The sequence below is a fragment of the Mustela lutreola genome, chromosome 7, assembly GCF_030435805.1.
Source record: "Mustela lutreola isolate mMusLut2 chromosome 7, mMusLut2.pri, whole genome shotgun sequence".
In the NCBI taxonomy this organism is placed as follows: domain Eukaryota; kingdom Metazoa; phylum Chordata; class Mammalia; order Carnivora; family Mustelidae; genus Mustela; species Mustela lutreola.
In genome coordinates this window covers 110,533,154-110,552,723 of record NC_081296.1, presented here as the reverse complement: position 1 = coordinate 110,552,723, position 19,570 = coordinate 110,533,154, and the positions used below count along the sequence as shown (strand labels likewise).

At 37.7% G+C, this 19,570-nt stretch overlaps 1 protein-coding gene across 2 annotated transcripts in view; it reads right to left on the bottom strand.

Annotated features, from left to right (window-relative positions):
• Nucleotides 1–19,570, bottom strand: part of TMEM260 (transmembrane protein 260) — a 68,223-nt gene that overhangs the window by 25,467 nt on the left and 23,186 nt on the right. For both annotated transcript variants that reach the window (XM_059182175.1, XM_059182176.1), the window contains exons 5-7: nucleotides 18,579–18,692; nucleotides 5,866–6,045; nucleotides 3,829–3,869 (exon numbers count right to left, since the gene is read on the bottom strand). In XM_059182175.1, coding sequence (XP_059038158.1) covers nucleotides 3,829–3,869; nucleotides 5,866–6,045; nucleotides 18,579–18,692 — 335 coding nt within the window. The remainder of the gene's footprint in view (nucleotides 1–3,828; nucleotides 3,870–5,865; nucleotides 6,046–18,578; nucleotides 18,693–19,570) is intronic.

Below are 19,570 nucleotides of genomic sequence, written 5' to 3'. Positions count from 1 at the left end.
ATGAAGTTGGTTAGTTTCAAATACAACATTCTTTGTAAAATACATCTGATTATGCACTGAGTAGTTTTTTTGTTTGTTTGTTTGTTTGTTTGCACTGAATAGTTTTGAGGGCTGGAGGCAGATGTTAAATTATTTTGTCTTCTTTCAAATTTGGGAGAAAAAGTACCGTAAGAAAGAGTTAAATGGTTCTAAGATGTTTTCTAATTATAATATTTGGTTACCAATTTATAATATTTGGGATAGGATTAGAGCAACTAATTCTTCTGTATTTGTAATACTGGTATGCTATATTGATAATATAGTAGAAAAATAATAATAATAAACCAATATAATAATAATAATATACCAATTATAATAATATAATAATAAACCAATATAATAATAATAATAAACCAATCTAGATCCCCAATTGGTTTGGTAAGAAGTCATGTGAAATGAATTTTTGAACTTCAGTCAACAGTGTAGACACGGCCTCCTGTGATTTAGCAAGTGAAAAGAAAATTAATGCAGGTTGCCTAGGTGGCTTAGCTGGTTGAGCATTCATCTCTTGATTTTGGCTCAGGTCATGATATTAGGGTCATAGATTGAGCTTGCTTGGGATTCTCACTCTCCCTCTCTCTCTGCCCCTCCATCCCGCCAACTCTCCTCCTCTTAAATAAATAAATAAATAGAAAATGAAAAGAAAGAAAGAAAACAAAATTAATGCAAATAATTTTCTGAATATCCGATCATTAAAGAAAAAAAAAAAAGACAAGAGAGGTGATCTCCAATCAGTCTTCTTCTTTAAAAGGCTTCCTTGTTGTCCAGGGGCACCTGGGTAGCTCAGTCAGTTAAGCGTCCAACTCCTGATTCTGGCTCAGGTCATGATCTCAGGGTTGTGAGATCGAGCCCTGCCTCAGGCTTCATGCTGGGAATACAGCCTGCTTGAGGTTCTCTCTCTCCCGCTCCTTCTGCCCTTCCTCCCCACCGTGTGTAGGCATGAGCTCTCTCTTCCTCAAAAAAAAAAAAAAAAAAAGGCTTCCTTCTTTTCTGTATTATTTGGTTCAAAAATGTTTAAGCCATAAGAAATGTATTTTTTTCCTATAATTAAACTAAATTCTTCCATTAACTAATAAGCGTTTCCCAAGTGTTATCTGAGTTCTGAAATAGCTCTAGCAGTCTCCAATTTTTAAAAAAATAATGACTATATACACTATCTCAAAGAACTTTCTTCTCCCTGCTGGCAATTTTACTGGAGAAAATGTGATGCCATAATTATGGAAACCACACAATGTGTATTTTACTAATGGAGACTCATCTACTATGAGAAGATATTCTTACTCATTTTCAAACACACTTGAAAAATTGATTCCAGCATGAGGCCCATTTCAAACCATTCTTCAAAAGGAATGAAGTCAGTCTCAAAATTAATTCTTGGAGATCTGTTGCTTAAATGTAAGCTCTAAAACATGGTCACTGCCTAGGGTTAGATTCCATAATTTCCTTGTACAGGATTGCAACTTAGAGATATGCATGGGGAAAGAATTTAATTTGCTTGACTGGAAGAGGAGAGATGATTAGGTCCCATCATTTTGAAGGATTTTCTAGTAGGTTAATTATGAGTTGCTTTTCTCAACTCTCCCGTCCACCTGAAACAATTAAAGACTAGACATTCTCTCACTCAGTCAGAGAGTGCTAGGATTATGCCTCCAATCTACATTCTGATTTGGTTCGAACAAATAATGTTTGAACAAATAGTGTGAGTGCTCATCACTTTTGTCAAGGCTTTTTTCTAGGCATATCAGCTAACTGCTATTTCTTCAATATAAAGGAGGCTTTTCTGATCCCCAATAGATGAGTTTTATGTGCAACTAATAAAAGTTGGATGGATAGTCTAGCAGTACTCTTGAGAGTTCTCTGGAGTTCAGTGGGATTTATTTTTAATTTTTAATTTTTTAAAAATATTTTACTTATTTATTTGACACAGAGAGAGAGATCACAAGTAGGCAGAGAGGCAGGCAGAGAGAGAGAGGGGGGAAGCAGGCTCCCCGCTGAGCAGAGAGCCCCATGTGGGGCTCGATCCCAAGACCCTGAGATCATGACCTGAGCCGAAGGCAGAGGGTTAACCCACTGAGCCACCCAGGCACCCCTCATGTGGGATTTATTAAGGCAAAATATACTGCCAATCTCAAATGAGATCACAAGGTAGGCTGAAAAGAATAGGCAGTGAGTCTTCGGGCCTGCAGCAAAGCAGAATACCATAAAAGCCCACAGACGTTGGTGAAGCTGTCTTTGTAACTGAGCTTCTTGCTACCTTTCCCCAATCAAAAAGAAAAAGGAGCCATAAAGGTTTCAGTCGGACATTAAAAAAAAAATATTCAAAATCAGTTGTGAGAACCAATAAAAGGTTATATAAAAATAATTGGTGGCAGGAAAATATTTTCAAGATACAGTAAAAAATGAAAATGAGAGGGCTAATAAAACAGTGTGCACATTATGATCTCATTTTTAAAAATAAAAATATAAAAAATATTGAAAGCATACAGACAAAAATGTTAATGGGTTAACAACAGTGGTTATCTCTATATGTTGGAATTATAGTAATTTTAATTTTCTAACCTTCGCTTACCTGGGTTTCTAAACTTTCTATAGTGAAATAATAATAATAAACTTTCTATTATGTATCACATTTTGAGAGCAGGGAAAGGGACATTTAAAAAGGAAAGGAGGACAGATGGAAGGAAGCAAACAAGCTAGCAAGTTAACAAGAGGGAAGCTGAGTATCTATGAATTGCCGCACATACAAGGTTGAAATATTCTCCCCACATTTTATTTTTTTTATAATTTTTTTAATTTAATTTTTTTTCAGTGTTCTAAAATTCATTGTTTCTCCCCATATTTTAAAAACGGTTTTCCAATAGTTCTGGGAATCACAAGTTAATAATCAGTTAGGAGACCACTTTAGTGTTATAGAAGACTAGTCTTCCATAATTTTATATTGAAAATATTATAAAAATAGTACAGAATTGGTTAGAATACCTTTTAGGTTGTCTTAATCTGTGTGGATTTTTTTTTTAAAAAGATTTTATTTATTTATTTGAGAGAGAGACAGTGAGAGAGAGAGCATGAGTGAGGAGAAGGTCAGAGGGAGAAGCAGACTCCCCATGGAGCTGGGAGCCCCATGCGGGACTCGATCCCGGGACTCCGGGATCATGACCTGAGCCAAAGGCAGTCGTCCAACCAACTGAGCCACCCAGGCGTCCCAATCTGTGTGGATTTTAAAGCAATTATTAACCCATTTTTCAAAGAACCCTAGTAGGTGATACAGATAAAATATATTTGCTTAACTGGCTATAAAAAGGTTGGATATTAATTTAAGTCAAAAACAGATCTTAAGGACAGCCTAAAGAAAAGTCTTAAGACACATTAAACAAATGAAACTCTAAAGAATTTAAGAACGCAGCTCAATCCTAAGAAAGAAAACAATCAAATTGCTAAATACAATTTTATAAAATCTCTCTGAAAAAAAAGAGAAGAAACCAAAACAAAGGATAAATGATGTGTAAAGCAACAGTGCACTGGGTCATTTCATATCCACGTGGAAGTGGAAACATTCTAGTGTTGACAGTCTACTGCTAACTGTTGTATTTATCACTCATTCTCAGCTTTCTTTTATGGAAGGAAATGCTAGAATGTTTGACAATCTACACAACTAGTGAATGTACCCACGAGAGCCACTTCTCACACACACTGCTTCACAAAAGACAAGTCCAGAAGCCCCCAAAATCACTTCGTCTAGGAACTAACAGAGAATTCACTTAAAACCAGTTTCAAGTATTTCATACTCACAGCAAAATTTTAGACATACTGGATCCTGTTTCCGATTTGGCCTAAACATAAAAGAGAAGTTTATTTGCGTAAGTCTTCAGCTGCAGCTGTGTTAAGCTATTGCATTTTAACTATCTGGATTTAGAATATACATGTTTCCTGGGGTGCCTGGGTGGCACAGTGGGTTAAAGTCTTTGCCTCTAGCTCGAGTCATGATCCCAGGGTGCTGGGATCAAGCCCCGCATTGGGCTCTCTGCTTGGCAGGGAGCCTGCTTCCTCCTCTCTCTCTCTCTGCCTGCCTCTCTGCCTACTTGTGATCTCTTGTCTGTCAAATAAATAAATAAAATCTTAAAAAAAAAAAAAGAATATACATGTTCCAAGTAGACAATGCAACATCTCTCTTCATTCAGTCTTTGCTTCAGAGCCTTGCTGAGTTTTTGAAGAGAAGTCCACTAGAAACTAAACGCACACATCCTTGAGGAAGAACTGCAGAAATAACGACAGGCTAAAAATCAGTCAAACTATCATTCCAGTAGGAATGATTTAACACACTGATGAATTAACTGACTTGACACTTTTGTTACAGAGCGTCTTTAAGGCACTTTGATTAGAGCTCATTATCACATGTTAGTCTATAATTTCACAATTATGTGTGAATTATATAGGTTTCAAATCTGGAATGGCCCTCAAGCAATATTGTAATGGAATAACCAATATAAGTAAGCCAGAGTATAAATTTAAAGTATCAGACTCTCTAAGTCAAAAAGTAATTAATAATTATCCTTTAATTAAGTTATTTTATTATGAAATAGCTCCTCCATACAAACAACACATATATCGTGCATTTAAGGGATAAAGAGGTGTTTTGTTTTATTTTAAGATTTTATTTATTTGTCAGAGAGAGAGAGAGCAAGCGAGCGAGCATAAGCAAGCAGAGTGGCACAAGGCAGAGAGAGAGAGAGAAGCAGGCTCCCCGCTGAGCAAGGAGCCCCAGGACTGGGGCTGACTCGATCCTAGGACTCTGGGATCATGACCTGAGCCTAAGGCAGGAGCTTAACTGACTGAGCCACCCAGGTGTTCCAGGGATAGAGTTTTAAAAAATCTATAGAGCCACTATTCATTTAAGAACCAGAACTGCATGAACACTTCACTTTGTGAAGTATCTCACAAAGCATTCACAGGCCTTGGTTTTCTCACCCCCTAGTGATAACTAGTACCTTGAATTTCGTGTTAATTACTCCCTACTTCCTAAAAATACATAGTTCTACTTCTTCCCTATGTATCCTTGAGCAATAGATTGTTTTGCCTGGTTTAGAATTTTGTATCAGCGGTATCATATAATATGTAGTCTTCAGAGATCTGCCTCCTTGCCCAAGACAAAAAGCACAACCATGAGAGAAAGATCCAATGTTTTTATTAAAGTAAAAAATAAATAAATAAATAAATAAATAAATAAATATATATATATAGTGTTTGTCCTTTTATTTTTCAGATAACCTTTACTCTAACCACAGTGTTTTTTCCCTAATTTATGTTTCAGGGAAAGCAAGGCCTTTGGAACTTTAAAAAAACATAGTGAAATTATATCTTATAAAGTATTTACATACAGGTATTATACTAAATACTATCATGAACACTATTTGTCAAATATGAAAAAAGAAAGTGTTTTGGTCAAAGTACATTAAAAATTTTGAGAGGTTTTTTTTTCCTTCTAATCTTTTCCAAATATTTTTAATCACAGACCAAGGGACCTAAATGGTACCCAATGCTAAGAAGAATGAAATGCTTCACATGCTGGCAGCAGAGTCTTTTTAATATTTGTTATCCTGAAAAACATATTCAGGACATACAACATTATGATGTCAGGTTAAGTAATTCCAAGTTTTTCCTAATGTACGCTAAAGGCCACATTGCAAGGAGCAAGTTTGTTACACAAATAATGGAAATGAAAATTCTGTACTGTCATTGATAGGCATTGCTTTCCTTCAGTCAAGGCCCAGGCAGAACACTGAAGCTTCATCACTTACTTCCTGAAAAGGGCTTTACATATAAATTTACCAGACTGAATGTTCCGTATTCTTCCCTGAGAAAATGCGTCAAAAATCCTAGCAACGTTGTCTGGTCTCCCCAGGTCCACCGAGCTTGATTAAGGTAGGATGAGATAGGAAGGTAGACGTAAGGCAATAAACCAGCAGAGAAGTAGACACTGAACTTCAACAGAGAGCCCAGGGAGAGTTCCTGCAGCAAAGCATATCATATAACAATGTTTATTTTTAGTCCATTCACCCTGGAACTTCAAGAACACATCAAGGAAAACATCAAAATGTTTACTCAGAGCTGATCTCTCCATTTCTATTAAGTCACCACAGAATACTATGTTAAACCTTCTGAGTGCTGTGGATTACTAGAAAATTGCATCAGCCTGAACTCCTTTGCATGGCAGGGGAAATCAAAGTGAAGCAAATAATATTAGGGAAGACTCCGGAGTATCATATTTACATTTAAAACCATGTCATACATGCAGCATTATAAGTCTGGGATAACACGCTTGCAAGTGATTGTTTGACTGATTCTGAACATATGCCAGATATTGTTCCAATACAATTCCCTTCCTCACCGTCACCAGAAGACTTCAACTATATTCTCTATTATGATTACACACTGACGGTAGGATTCTTTCTGCAAGGGTTTAGGATATTTCATGGAAATATTTGTCACAAATGAAGCTAGCTTTTACTTAACCTCCCAGTTCATCCAAATGCTCTTTTCCCTCAGTGTACATACAAGAGGGAATACCAACGGAAATTTGTTGTGTGTAACAATGTTGCCTCATAAGAGAATGTATCTCTCATCTGCGTATGTGTTTTAAGATTTATTAATTTATTTCAGAGAGAGAGAGAGAACAGGGGGAGGGGAAGAGGGAGAGGGACAAGCAGACTACCTGCTGAGTGCAGGGCCCTAAACGGGGGCTCGATCACATGACCCTGAGATCGTGATCTAAGCTGAAATCAAGAGCTGGACACTTAACCGACTGAGCCACATAGACACCCCCTCATCTGTATTCTTCTAAAACAAAGGACAATATTGACAGAGTCTTACAAAGATTACATCCACAAAAATACCAGCATACTAAAAGATTCAAATAGTGGTTGCTGGGGCACCTGGGTGGCTCAGTGGGTTAAAGCCTCTGCCTTCGGCTCGGGTCATGATCCCGGGGTCCTGGGATAGAGCCCCACGTCGGGCTCTCTGCTCGGTGAGGAGCCTGCTTCCTCCTCTCTCTCTGTCTGCCTCTCTGCTACTTGTGATCTCTGTCTGTCAAAAAAAAAAAAAAAAATTCAAATAGTGGTTGCTTTAGTAATTGGGAAAAGGAATCTCTTACAAATATAATAACTGGAAATTGCTTACTTTTCCTTTATAAAAAAGGGAAAATTCATATGTATACAAGGGAATATTCATATGATACAAGAACCAAGGTTCACATTCACCTGAAAGAGAACAAGCAGTTGACTTATACTAGCATTTTCAAATAAACACTCTTCATTGAAAGTGGAGTGTTTTTGCTATAGGACTGATTTCATTTGCTATTTCTAAAGGGGTAATGAGATGCATAAAAATACTGGCATGAAGGGAGAGTAAGAAATAACTGATCGAGCAATATGCCTTTGCTCTTCTTAAAAGTAGTTTTAAAAAAAGCAAATGTTCACATTTTGACATTCTCTGAATGTTCTAAAGTATGATTTAGAGTGGCATGACGCACCTGCCGGAGAATTTTCCTTTTGTGCGAGAAATCAACAGAGAGACGATTACACGAGAGCTTTTTCAGATACTGAAGGAGAGTGGCTCTGAGTCTGAGCTGTACATACATGAGAATCACCTGCAGAGCTTTTTAAAAATATCAATGTCTGGGCCTCACCCCAGACCAATTAAATGGGAACTATTCTGGAGTGGGGTCAGCATAAATATACATACATATAAAGATATATGTATGTATACATGCATATACATTTATGTACACACATACACACACTTTTTAAAAGGTCCCCAGATCATCTGAGTAGCCAGGGTTGCAACCAACTGACTCAGGACTTCCTTTTTTTTTTTTTTTTAAGATTTTATTTATTTATTTGACAGACAGAGATCACAAGTAGACAGAGAGGCAGGCAGAGAGAGGGGAGGAAGCAGGCTCCCTGCTGAGCAGAAAGCCTGATGCGGGGGGGGCTCGATCCCAGGACCCTGGGATCATGACCTGAGCCAAAGGCAGAGGCTTTAACCCACTGAGCCACCCAGGTGCCCCTTTTTCCTCTTTTTTAAAAAAGATTTTATTTATTTGACAGAGAGAGACACAGTGAGAGAGGGAACACAAGCAGGGGGAGTGGGAGACAGAGAAGCAGGCTCCCTGCTGAACAAGGAGCCCAATGCGGGGCTCAATCCCAGGACCCCGAAACTAAGACCTGAACTGAAGGCAGAAGCTTAACCCCCTGAACCACCCAGGGGCCCCCTGACTCAGGACTTCTTACTCTGCCTCAAGTCATCTGACCAGTGAGATCCAACTCTGTCACTTCATTGGTAGGCCTTATTTTTTAGCCTCTGCTATTTAGCGAACATGAAATGTCCTTTGAAGAGTCATACCTGCCCACATTTCATCATTCATCAGGTGCTGACCTAAGCACAAAATAAACAGGCCCTCAGACCAGCCTCCTAACTCATCCACTCTGAGTCTTCTGTGTTTGATACAAAGCACATGGGTCTTCTTTCTATTAACTAACACAAAATATTTACTTTTTAAATTCTTGTCAGTCAGCCAATTGCATCTCTCTATTATCTGAATGCACCTGCTCTGATGTCAGAAGGCTGTCTAGGAGTAAGGACATCAGGATGGCAACACAGATCATTCCTGACTTCAGTCTTCCTCACAGAAAAACCAGTTAGCGACTATCTACAGACAAGACATCACGGCATCACTCCTCCCCCACACCAGCCCAGCTCGGCACTAACAGCCTTCCCCCAGGGGTAATGGTTTTTCTAGTGGCAAAGGAGAGTCCAAGGCAGACATCCAGCTCCCCCAGCACGGCAGCACACTTCCCAAGAGGCTCATTCGGTTCTCACCTCTTGACTACCATGGTGGAAAGGAGTCTGCTGGGCTCAACTACTGGGGATCATGTGGACAGAAGGCAAGCAGGGTTTTCAGCAACCAGCGCTCAGATCTGGAGGACGGTGTTCCCGCTTGCAGCTGTGCCCAAGCAGAGATCCTAGCCAAGCCCCGAGTCCGTCTGTAGAGCTGAGCCGGGAGCTGATCCCACCCTCAACTAATTCTGATTTACTTGATCTGGGGCATACTTTAACATAATAAAGTCCACATGTGACAAGTTCATAGCTATCATACTTAATGGTAAAAGACTGAAAACTTCCCTCCCAAGATCAGGAATAAGACAAGGGTGCCCGCTCTTACCAAGTCCTGTTCAACACAGTCCTAGAAATCCTAGTCAGAATATTCAGGCAAGAAAAAGAAATAAAAGGCATCCAAATCAGAAAAGAAGTAGTAAAACTGTCTCTATTTGCAGATGACATGATCTTATATAGAGAAAATCCTAGACTCTACCAAAAACCTGTTAGATTAATAAAGGAATTCAGTAATTAATTATATTAATGCCAAAATTAGTCATGTTCCCACAAACTAACAATATAACTATAAACTATGAAAAAAAGGAAAATGATCTCATTTACAATAACATCAAAAACAATAAAATATGTAACAATAAATTTAACCAAGGAGGTGAAAAATCCGTACACTGAAAACACAAAGGCACTAATGAAAGAAAATGACGAAGATACAAATAAATGGAAAGATACCCCTTGTTCACAAACTGGAAGAATCAATATTTTTAAATGTCCGTATTACACAAAGCCATCTATAGACTCAATGAAACCCCTATCAAGCCTCCAGTGGCATTTCTAACAGAAATAGAAAACCAAATCCTAAAATTTGTATGGGAGCAAAAAAGACCCCAAATAGCCAAACTAATCTTGCAAAAGAGGACTGAAGCTGGAGGTGTGACACTTCCTATGTCAAAGCACATTGTGAACCTATTGTCATCAAGAGTTCAAGATGGCAGGGTAGAAAGATTCTGAACTCCCTCCCCCAGACACAACAAATCTACAAAGACATGGAGACTATCTGAACAAGGGTCTCTACAACCAAGAATAAAAGGGCCACATGAACACGTGTGGAAGAAGAACAGACATGGTCTCACCGAAACCCCACCCCAGTGCTGCAACCCACAGTCAAGAGGGGGTCTTATAAATAAAGGACTTCTCCCTGAGGAGCAAGGGGTTTATGCCCCCAAATAAGGCACCCCAAACTTTGGGTCCTGCACCAGAAAGATGATCTCCCACCAAATGTCTGGCTTTGAAAGCCCACAAGTCAAATGTTCAGGAAAATTATAGTGCTGTAGGGGACAGGGACTCTGCTCTTAAGGATTCACAGACAGACTCACTCGCCACAGAACCTGGTACAGAAGCAGCAGTCTGGAAAGTGCTAGACCGTAAGTGAAGAAGATTCATTTGCTAATCTTAAAATGTCTGTTGTAAGGGCAGAAGCCTGGTAGAACTCTCTCTGGGGACAGAGATGCTGGAGGGTGCCATTTCTGGCATTCTTCCTCTATCTTACTAGTGCCAGTGAGTGCGCCCAGTCCTGTGTGCCACTCCATTGCAGCTCTGCCAAATCCAGCCACGCAAATGCCCGACCTCACATACCACTCCCACCAGGGCTCCACCAAAGTCAGCCAGGGTGCACAGTCTACACGGGAGATACCCCTGAAATGCCTGGATCTGGTGGCCAAGGGGAACTGCATTTTTGGGTCCTATGCGTCTAAAACAACTGAACAGACAGTTCTTGGCAGGCTACCATCTCCAAGGGACTGCACTGACAACAGACTAAAACCACCCCTGGTTTTCCTATGAAAAAACTGCAGCCTGAGGGTAGGTTTCAGGTTTACCACACATGGAAGGGCTACAGAAGTGCTCTCAGTGAACACAGGCTGAAGGATACCATCTTTGAGCTCTCAGCTGGCCTCACCACAGCCTGCTGGCACTTCTCAGAAAGAAGCTCAAACATTCCTCGGGATCCCTGAATTTGCAATAGTCCCTAAGGGGAGATCCTCCAGAGCACCTGGTCTGGACGCTAGCAGGGTCTATGACTGCAGTCTCCCATGACTGTATATATTTGCATACCTTGAAGATGCTGACTGAGGGGCTAGTTTCCAATCAGCCTGAAACTAGGTGCTGACTGAAATCCCTCCTTCTGGAACCCTCACAGGTCTTGACAGAAGAACTGGAACCTACCAAGAGAAACTCAGGCTGCTTAAACAATCATAAAGGTTTGAGAGACAGCCAAGAGCTAGAGCAAAGTTAAACAGTGAGGTTGACCTCCTATGTGGGGCCACTCCTGCAAGACTGGGAGAGACAGCTATTTTGCCTAATACCTAGGAACAGCCACAGAGAATCAAGCAAAATGTAGAGACAGAGGAGTTTATTTCAAACAAAAGAACAAGATAAAATCCTGGGGAAAAAATCTTAATGAAACTGAGATAAGCAATTTGCCTGACAAGAGTTAAAAGTAATGGTCAGAAAGATGCTCACCACAGAAGAATGGAGGAACCCAGCAAGAACTTCAATGAAGACAGAGAAAACATAAGACAGTACCAAACAGAAGTCACAGAACTGAAGAATACAATAACTGAACTGAAAAATACACTAGAGGAGTTCAACAGCAGACTAAATGGAGCAGACAGAATCAAATGAACTAAAACACAGGGTAATGACACTCATCCAAACCAAGCAACAGAAAGAAATAAAATTAAAAACTGAAGACAGCTTAAGAAATTTACGGGACAGGGGCACCTGGGTGGCTCAGTGGGTTAAGCCTCTGCCTTCGGCTCAGGTCGTGATCTCAGGGTTCTGGGATCGAGCCCTGCATCAGGCTCTCTGCTCGGCGGCGAGCCTGCTTCCGTCCCTCTCTCTGCCTGCCTTTCTGCCTACTTGTGATCTTTCTCTCTCTGTCAGATAAATAAATAAAATCTTTTAAAAAAAAAAGAAAGAAAGAAATTTACGGGACAATATCAAGCAGAATAACGTGTATTATAGGAGTTCCAGAAATAGAAGAGAGAATGGGGCAAAAAACTTATTTGAAGAAACAATTGCCAAAAACTTCCCTTACCTGGGTAAGGAAACAGACAACCAGATCCAAGAAGCCCAGAATTCCAAAAGAAGAGGAACCCAAAGAGACCCACTCCAAGATACATAATTAAAATGTCAAAAGTTAAGGATAAAAACAAAACAAAACAAAAACCAACTTGTTACATAAAAGGAAATCCCCATAAGGCTATCAGCAGAAACTGTGCAGGTCAGGAGAGAATGGCATAATATATCCAAAGCACTGAAAGGAAAAAACTTCCAAACAAGAATACTCTACCTGGCAAAGTTATCACTCAGAGAGATAAAGATAAAGGAGTTCACTGACACTAAACTAGCCTTATAAGAAATGTTAAAGGAATTTTTTAAGCTAAAAGGAAAGGGCATTAATTATAAAAAGAAAAAAATTTTAAAAATATCCCTGGTAAAGGTAAACATATGGTTGTGATTTAATCACTTATAAAGCTAGTATGAAGGTGGGGTGTCTAAGTGGCTCAGTTGGTTAAGTGACTGCCTTCGCTCAGGTCATGATCTTGGAGTCCCAGGATAGAGTCCCTCATCAGGCTCCCTGCTCAGCAGGGAGTCTGCTTCTCCCTCTGACCCTCCACTTCTCTCTCTCTCTCTCTCTCTCACACACACACACACACACACAAATAAATAAATCTTAAAAAAAAAAAAAAAAAAGAAAGCTAGTAGGAAGGTTAAAAGATAAAAGTAGTAAAAATAACTACAGATATAGTAATTAGTTTGGGATACACAAAATAAAAAGATGTAAAGTATGACATCAATAAACCACAGGGCAAGAGGAATAAAAATATAGTTTTAGAATGCATTCAAACATAACTTGTTATCAACTTAAAATAGCTTGTTATATATATACACACAGACCATTATATATGAGATTTACGGTAACCATAAAGCAAAACCCATAGTAGATGGACAAATGATAATGAGAAAGGACTCTAAGTGTAGCACTACAGAAAGTAATCAAACTGCAAGGTAAGAAATCAAGAGAAGAAAGAAACAGTGAGGAATTACAAAACAGATTAAAAGAATCAATAAAATGGCAATAAATACATAGCCAACAATTTCTTTAAATGTAAATAGGCTAAATTCTCTAATCAAAAGACAGAAAGTGGCTGAACTGATAAAGAAACAAGACCCATTTATCTGCTGCCTGTAAGAGACTCACTTCAGATATGAGTACATACATGGACTGAAAACGAAGGATGGAAAGATGTTTCGAGCAAATGGAAACCAAAAGAAAGCATGGCTAACGACCGTGACATCAGACAAAATAGATTTTAAAAGAAGGCTATAATGACAAAGACAAGTATTACAGAATGATAAAGAGGTCAATCCAGCAAAAGATATAATATTTATCAATATTTATGTACCCAATGGAGAAACACCTAAATGCTTAAAGCTAATACAAACAGACCTAAAGGAAGAAAATGACAGGAATACAAATAATATTAGGGGACTTTAATGCCTCACTTTTATCAATGGATAGATCAGCCAGACAGAAAATAATAAGGCAACATCAACCTTAAACAATAAATTAGATGGAGTAATGGAGATATATATATATAGATACATATACTTATGTATCTATAAACATTCTATCCAAAAGCAGCAGAATACACTTTCTTCTTTTTTCTCAGGTGCACATGGAACATTCTCAGGATAGATCATACATTAGGCCACAAAACATGTCTTAGTAAATTAAAGACTGAAATCATATCAAGCTTCTTTTCTAAACACAATATGAAACTAGAAATCAATTACCAGAGGAAAACAGGAAAAGATCACAAATATGTGAAGATGAAACAAGATACTACTGAACAACCAATGTCAATGAAGACATCGAAAAAGAAATTTAAAAAATACCTCGAGACAAACGAAAATGGAAATACAACACACCAAAAAAAAAAAAAAGAAAGAAAGAAAAAGAAAATAAATACAACACACCAAATCAATGGGATACAGCAAAACCAGTTCTAAGAGGCAAGTTTGTAGAGACAGTTAAAAAGAAAAATCTTAAATTAACAATCTAATTTACACCAAAGGAACTAGAAAAATATGAACAAAGCCCCGAATTAGTAGAAAAAAGGAAATAATAAAGATCAGAGTGAAAAGAAATGAAGTAGATACTTAAAAGACAATGGAGGGGCGCCTGGGTGGCTCAGTGGGTTAAAGCCTCTGCCTCCCGCTCAGGTCATGATCCGAGGGTCCTGGGATCAAGTCCCACATCGGACTCTCTGCTCAGCAGGGAGCCTGCTTCCCCCTCCCTCTCTCTGCCTGTCTCTCTGCCTACTTGTGATCTCTGTCAAATAAATAAATAAAAAATCTTAAAAAAAAAAAAAAAAAGACAATGGAAAGGCCAATGAAACTAAGAGCTGGTTCTTTGAAAAGATTAACAAAATTGACAAACCTCCAGCTAGACTAAGAAAAAAAGAGAGAGGGCTCAAATAAATAAAATCAGAAATTAAAGAGGAGAAGTTACAATTGATACCAAAGAAAGCCAAGGGTTCATAAGAGACTAGTGTGAATATGTGAATAATTACACACCAACAAACTGAACAATCTAGAAGAAACAGATCAATTCCTAAAAACATAATCTTCCAAGACTGAATCATGAAGAAGTAGAAAAATCTGAATAGACTGATTACTAGTAAGGAGACAGAATCAGTAACTTAAAAACTCCCAACAAAATTCCTGAACCAGATGCCTCTCGGGTGAACTCGACCAAACATTTAAAGATTTAATATACGTCCTCCTTATACTCTTTTAAGAAACTAAAGTATAGAGAAAGCTTCCAGATATGTTTTATGAAGCCACTGTTACCCTGCTATCAAAACCAGAAAAGGACCCCATAATAAATAAAATAATAAATAATAAAAAAATAATAAATAAAAATTTTTTAAAAATTAAAGGCCATATCCTTCACATCCTTGATGAACATAAATGCAAAAATCCTCAAAAAATCCTCAAAAAAATTAGTGAATGAATTTGACAATACACCAATACATTAAAAGGACTATACACCATAATTAAGTGGAGTTAATTCCAGGGATGCAAAGTGGTTCAACATCAGCAAATTAATCAATATGATACACATTAACAGAATGAAAGATAAAAATCATATGATCATCTCAATAAATGCAGATAAATTTACAAAATTCTTTTATGATAAAAACTCTCAACAAAGTAGGTATATGGCCATTGAAAGGCCATATGTGACAAGCCCACAGCTAACATCATATTCAACAGTGAGAAGCTAAAAGCTGCTTTTCCTCTAAGATCAGGAATAAGACCAGGATGCCCATTCACTCAACATTGTATTGGAAGTCCTAGCCAGAGCAGAAAAAAAAAATAAAAAGCATACAACTGGAAAGGAAGAAGCAAAATTTTCACTATCTATAAATGACATGATTTTATATAATGAAAACCCTAAAGATTCCACCAAAAAACTGTTCGAACGACTAACTGAATCCAGTAAAGTTGTTGGGTACAAAATTGATATAAAAAAAAAAACAACTGTTGCTTTTTTTTTTTTAGATTTTATTTATTTGACAGAGATCACAAGTAGGCAGAGAGGCAGGCAGAGAGAGAGGAGGAAGCAGGCTCCCCACTGAGCAGAGAGCCTGATGCAAGGCTCAATCCCAGGACCCTGAGATCATGACCTGAGCCAAAGGCAGAGGCTTTAACCCACTAGAGCCACCCAGGTGCTGTTGACTTTTTTACACACTAGCAATGAACTATCAGAGAGAAATTAAACCAATTCTGTTTATAAGTACATCAGAAGGAATAAAATAGCTATAAATAAATTTAACCAAGGAAGTGAAAGACCTATACACTGAAAGCTATAAGACACTGATTACAGAAATTGAAGAAGATATAAATAAATGGAAAAATATTCCACGCTCATGGATTGTTAGAATTAGTATTGTTAAAACAGCCAAAGCAATCTATAGATTCAATGCAATCTCTAACAAAATTCCACAGTCATCTTAGAGATAGAACAAACAATCCATTTGTATGAAACTACAAAAGATCCCAAATAGTCCAAGCGATTTTTAAAAAGAACAACAAAGCCGCAGCACCATGCTTCCTGATTTCAAACTATCCTACAAAGCTACAGTATTCAAAACAGTATGATATTGGCATTAAAACAGATACATAGAGGTGCCTGGGTGGCTCAGTGGGGTAAAGCCTCTGCCTTCGGCTCGGGTCATGATCCCAGTGTCCTGGGATCAAGCCCCGCATCTGGTTCTCTGCTCAGTGGGGAGCCTGCTTCCTCCTCTCTCTCTGCCTGCCTCTCTGCCTACTTGTGATCTCTGTCTGTCAAATAAATAAATAAAATCTTAAAAAAAAAAAAACCACAGATACATAAATCACTGGAACATAAGAGCCCAGAAATAAACCCATGCATATATGGTTAATTAATTTATGGCAAAGAGGCAAAAATATTCAAGCAGAAAACAAAAAATGGTGTTACAACAACTGGACAGTCCCATGCAAAAGAATGAAAATGGACCACTGTCTTACACTGCATAAAAAATTAACTCAAAATGGATTAGACTTGATTGTAAGACCTGAAAACATCAAACTCCTAAGAGAAGACATAGAAAAGAGACACACACACACACACACACACACACACACACACTGGAGTATTATTCAGACACAAAAAGAAAATCCTGCCATTTGCAACAACATGGATAAAACTTGAGGGTATTATGCTAAATGAAATGAGTCAGATAGAAAAAGACAAATACTGTATGACCTTACCTACAGTGGAACTGAAAGAAATGGAACTCCCAGAAACACAGAGCTGATTGGTGATCACTAGAGGCGTGGAGTAGGGAGCGAGGGAAATGGGTAAAAAGTGGTCAAAGTCTGCAAACTTCCAGTTCTAACATGAATAAGTTCTGGGGAATGTAATGTACAGTATGGGGACTACCGTACTGTACCAGATATTTGAAAGATGCTAAGAGAGTAGATCTTAGAAGAAGTTCTCAATACACACAAGCGTACCTATGTGAGGCAACAGATGTGTTAACTAACCTCACTGTAGTGATCATTTTACCATCTCTCCATATATCAAACCGTCATGTTGTACACCTTAAACTTATACAATGTTATATGTCAACTGTATATCAATAAGCTGGCCAAAAAAAAAAAAAAAGGAGAGAAAGAAATGAAGACTGAATAAAAATAAAAAAAATTAAAAAGGCCAGCTAAGCTAACTCACAGCAGGATGTGAATGCATCCCCATCTACCCATCCGTCAATCCACAAGAAAAGTATTTGGGCCTCTTTAGGTTTGCAATCTATGGGAAAGTCTTCACTGAATTACAGTTTAAGTTATATCTCCATTATTTAAAATCAAGGGTTTATATAATAAAAGACCAGATAAAGAACCTTCTGTATATTCTACAAAACCACTGTTAGACATGACCTGTTATGCTGCTGGGTATTCCTCATGTAAGGTTGGACGTGACTGACTTCACAGTACTCAGTTCCAAGAAAAAGCTGATCTTCCCTGTCAATTGTTATTTCCATTTTTTCTAACACGTAGTAAGAATTTTATAACCTCCATATTATCCTTTATGTTTTGTTGCCAGAAGCTAAAAACAAAATATATTCGAGTACAGTAAATACAATCACCTAAAGTTTTGTCATAATTTCCCTATTTCTGTATAATCATTTTACTAAACCTGTGTTTTCTAATATAGTTCTGACTATAGCAGCAAAGAATGAAATGAGAAACAAACACATAATAATGTGTTTGTGAGGTATAATAATACAAACAATACAAAGAAATAATAAGTAAAATGACTCCAGTACTGGCTTTGTATTTAAGATTGTTTTAACCTCTCGGAGCAAGACTGACAGAATAAAGGGCTTCTGTCTTTCCAAAACCTCATGTCTAACTCAGCTCCCTGCTTCTTCGGTCCATCTCACAATGACTTACACAGTACAGTAATTTTCTTACATTGCTTTACACCACCATTTCAATCAATAATCATTTTTTCCTTTGAGGGAAAAGGAAAACTATAATAAATCATTTTTATTCTAGAGAAATCTGTTAGGAGAAAACAGGGTTGTGATTTTCCAGAGATTTTGTTACTTGGTTCATGAGAGCAGTGATGATGTCTGTTTAGTCGGGAGAGCTCAATCTCTAGCATCTAGATCGGCATTGATCGGGCCCTCAACAGACAGTGGGATAAATGAATAAACTCTCATTCATACACTATCCTTTGTTTTAGGACATACAATAACACAATCAAGGAAATCTGTTATTTCGTTTTCACTCCTTTTAGCTTATTATTATCAAGGTGCTGCTCAGAATCAGTAAGAAAATTATGAATCAGACCAGCTGTCACTGCAATCAATACTGCATAATTTTTGTAAATCCTGTTTTTTTTTCAGTCAATGTTGTTAGAGCCTCGGGTCATTTACACTTTATATAAAACTAAAAAAAAAAAAAAAATTGAAAGCCCCGCATTTTATGCCATAAATATCAGGCCTTAACAAAATATTGTGAATTTTCATTAAAAACATCCAAAAACCTACCTTCTCTTTTAAAAGTCGGAAGAGAATCCATGGTGTTATGCACAAAATATAGAGTACTATTGTATGCTGATTACATAAGCTAAGGCCACAGCAGAAAGCACCAATTTTAGCTATCTGAAAAAAAAAAAATCTAAGTTAAAAATTTATCTAAAACTCTTAAGTAAGCACAACAGTAAAAAGTTATTCTTTATATGAGAACCAAGCATTTGTACCATAGGTCAGGCTGAAGTCAACTTCAGACACAGTCTCGCTTCTACAGACACTAATATTTAGCACTGCTATTTTTTTTTATAATATTGTCCATTCTCATCACATCATTGCAGTTTGACCTAATAGGACTGTCTTCATAGTAAGTTTTAGAAAGTCCTGCGTGATAACTAGGTAAGTCCTACCAGTAATAGGATATTGTGTAATTCCTATTAAAGTCTATAACTAAAACTCGGGCATTCTTTCCATTTTACTTTTTCTCCTATTAAATTACATAAATAAAATAGAACACTTTCGATTTAAAAACCAGGTTACGGATGTTTTTGCTCTCTTTGAACATGTGCAATTCTCATAATCAGAAGAAAGTTTACTTTAGACCAAAAATGAACTTTAATAGCAGCATAGATCCATCTATGGGAACCATGGTGTTCTTTCATTTGTATATTCTTTAACAACAAAAGGCCGTCTTTATTAAGACAGTTTGATACCTCCCATTGTACAGACTGTAAGCTCTTAGAAGACAGGGTTCCCTCACATTTCTAATGATCTTAATATTAGTGTTTGCCTTATAATTCACTGGAATCTCTTCCGAACTACTTCATTTATACATTTGATAGTTAAAAAATAAAGTACAAATTTGGTCTTTTTTTGCAATTAGAGAGTATATTATATACCATAATGGTATATAATTTAAGGTGGTCAATCTAAATAAAATTTGGCATCTTACTAACACACACACACACGCACACACACACACACACACACACACGCACGAAACTTCTGAA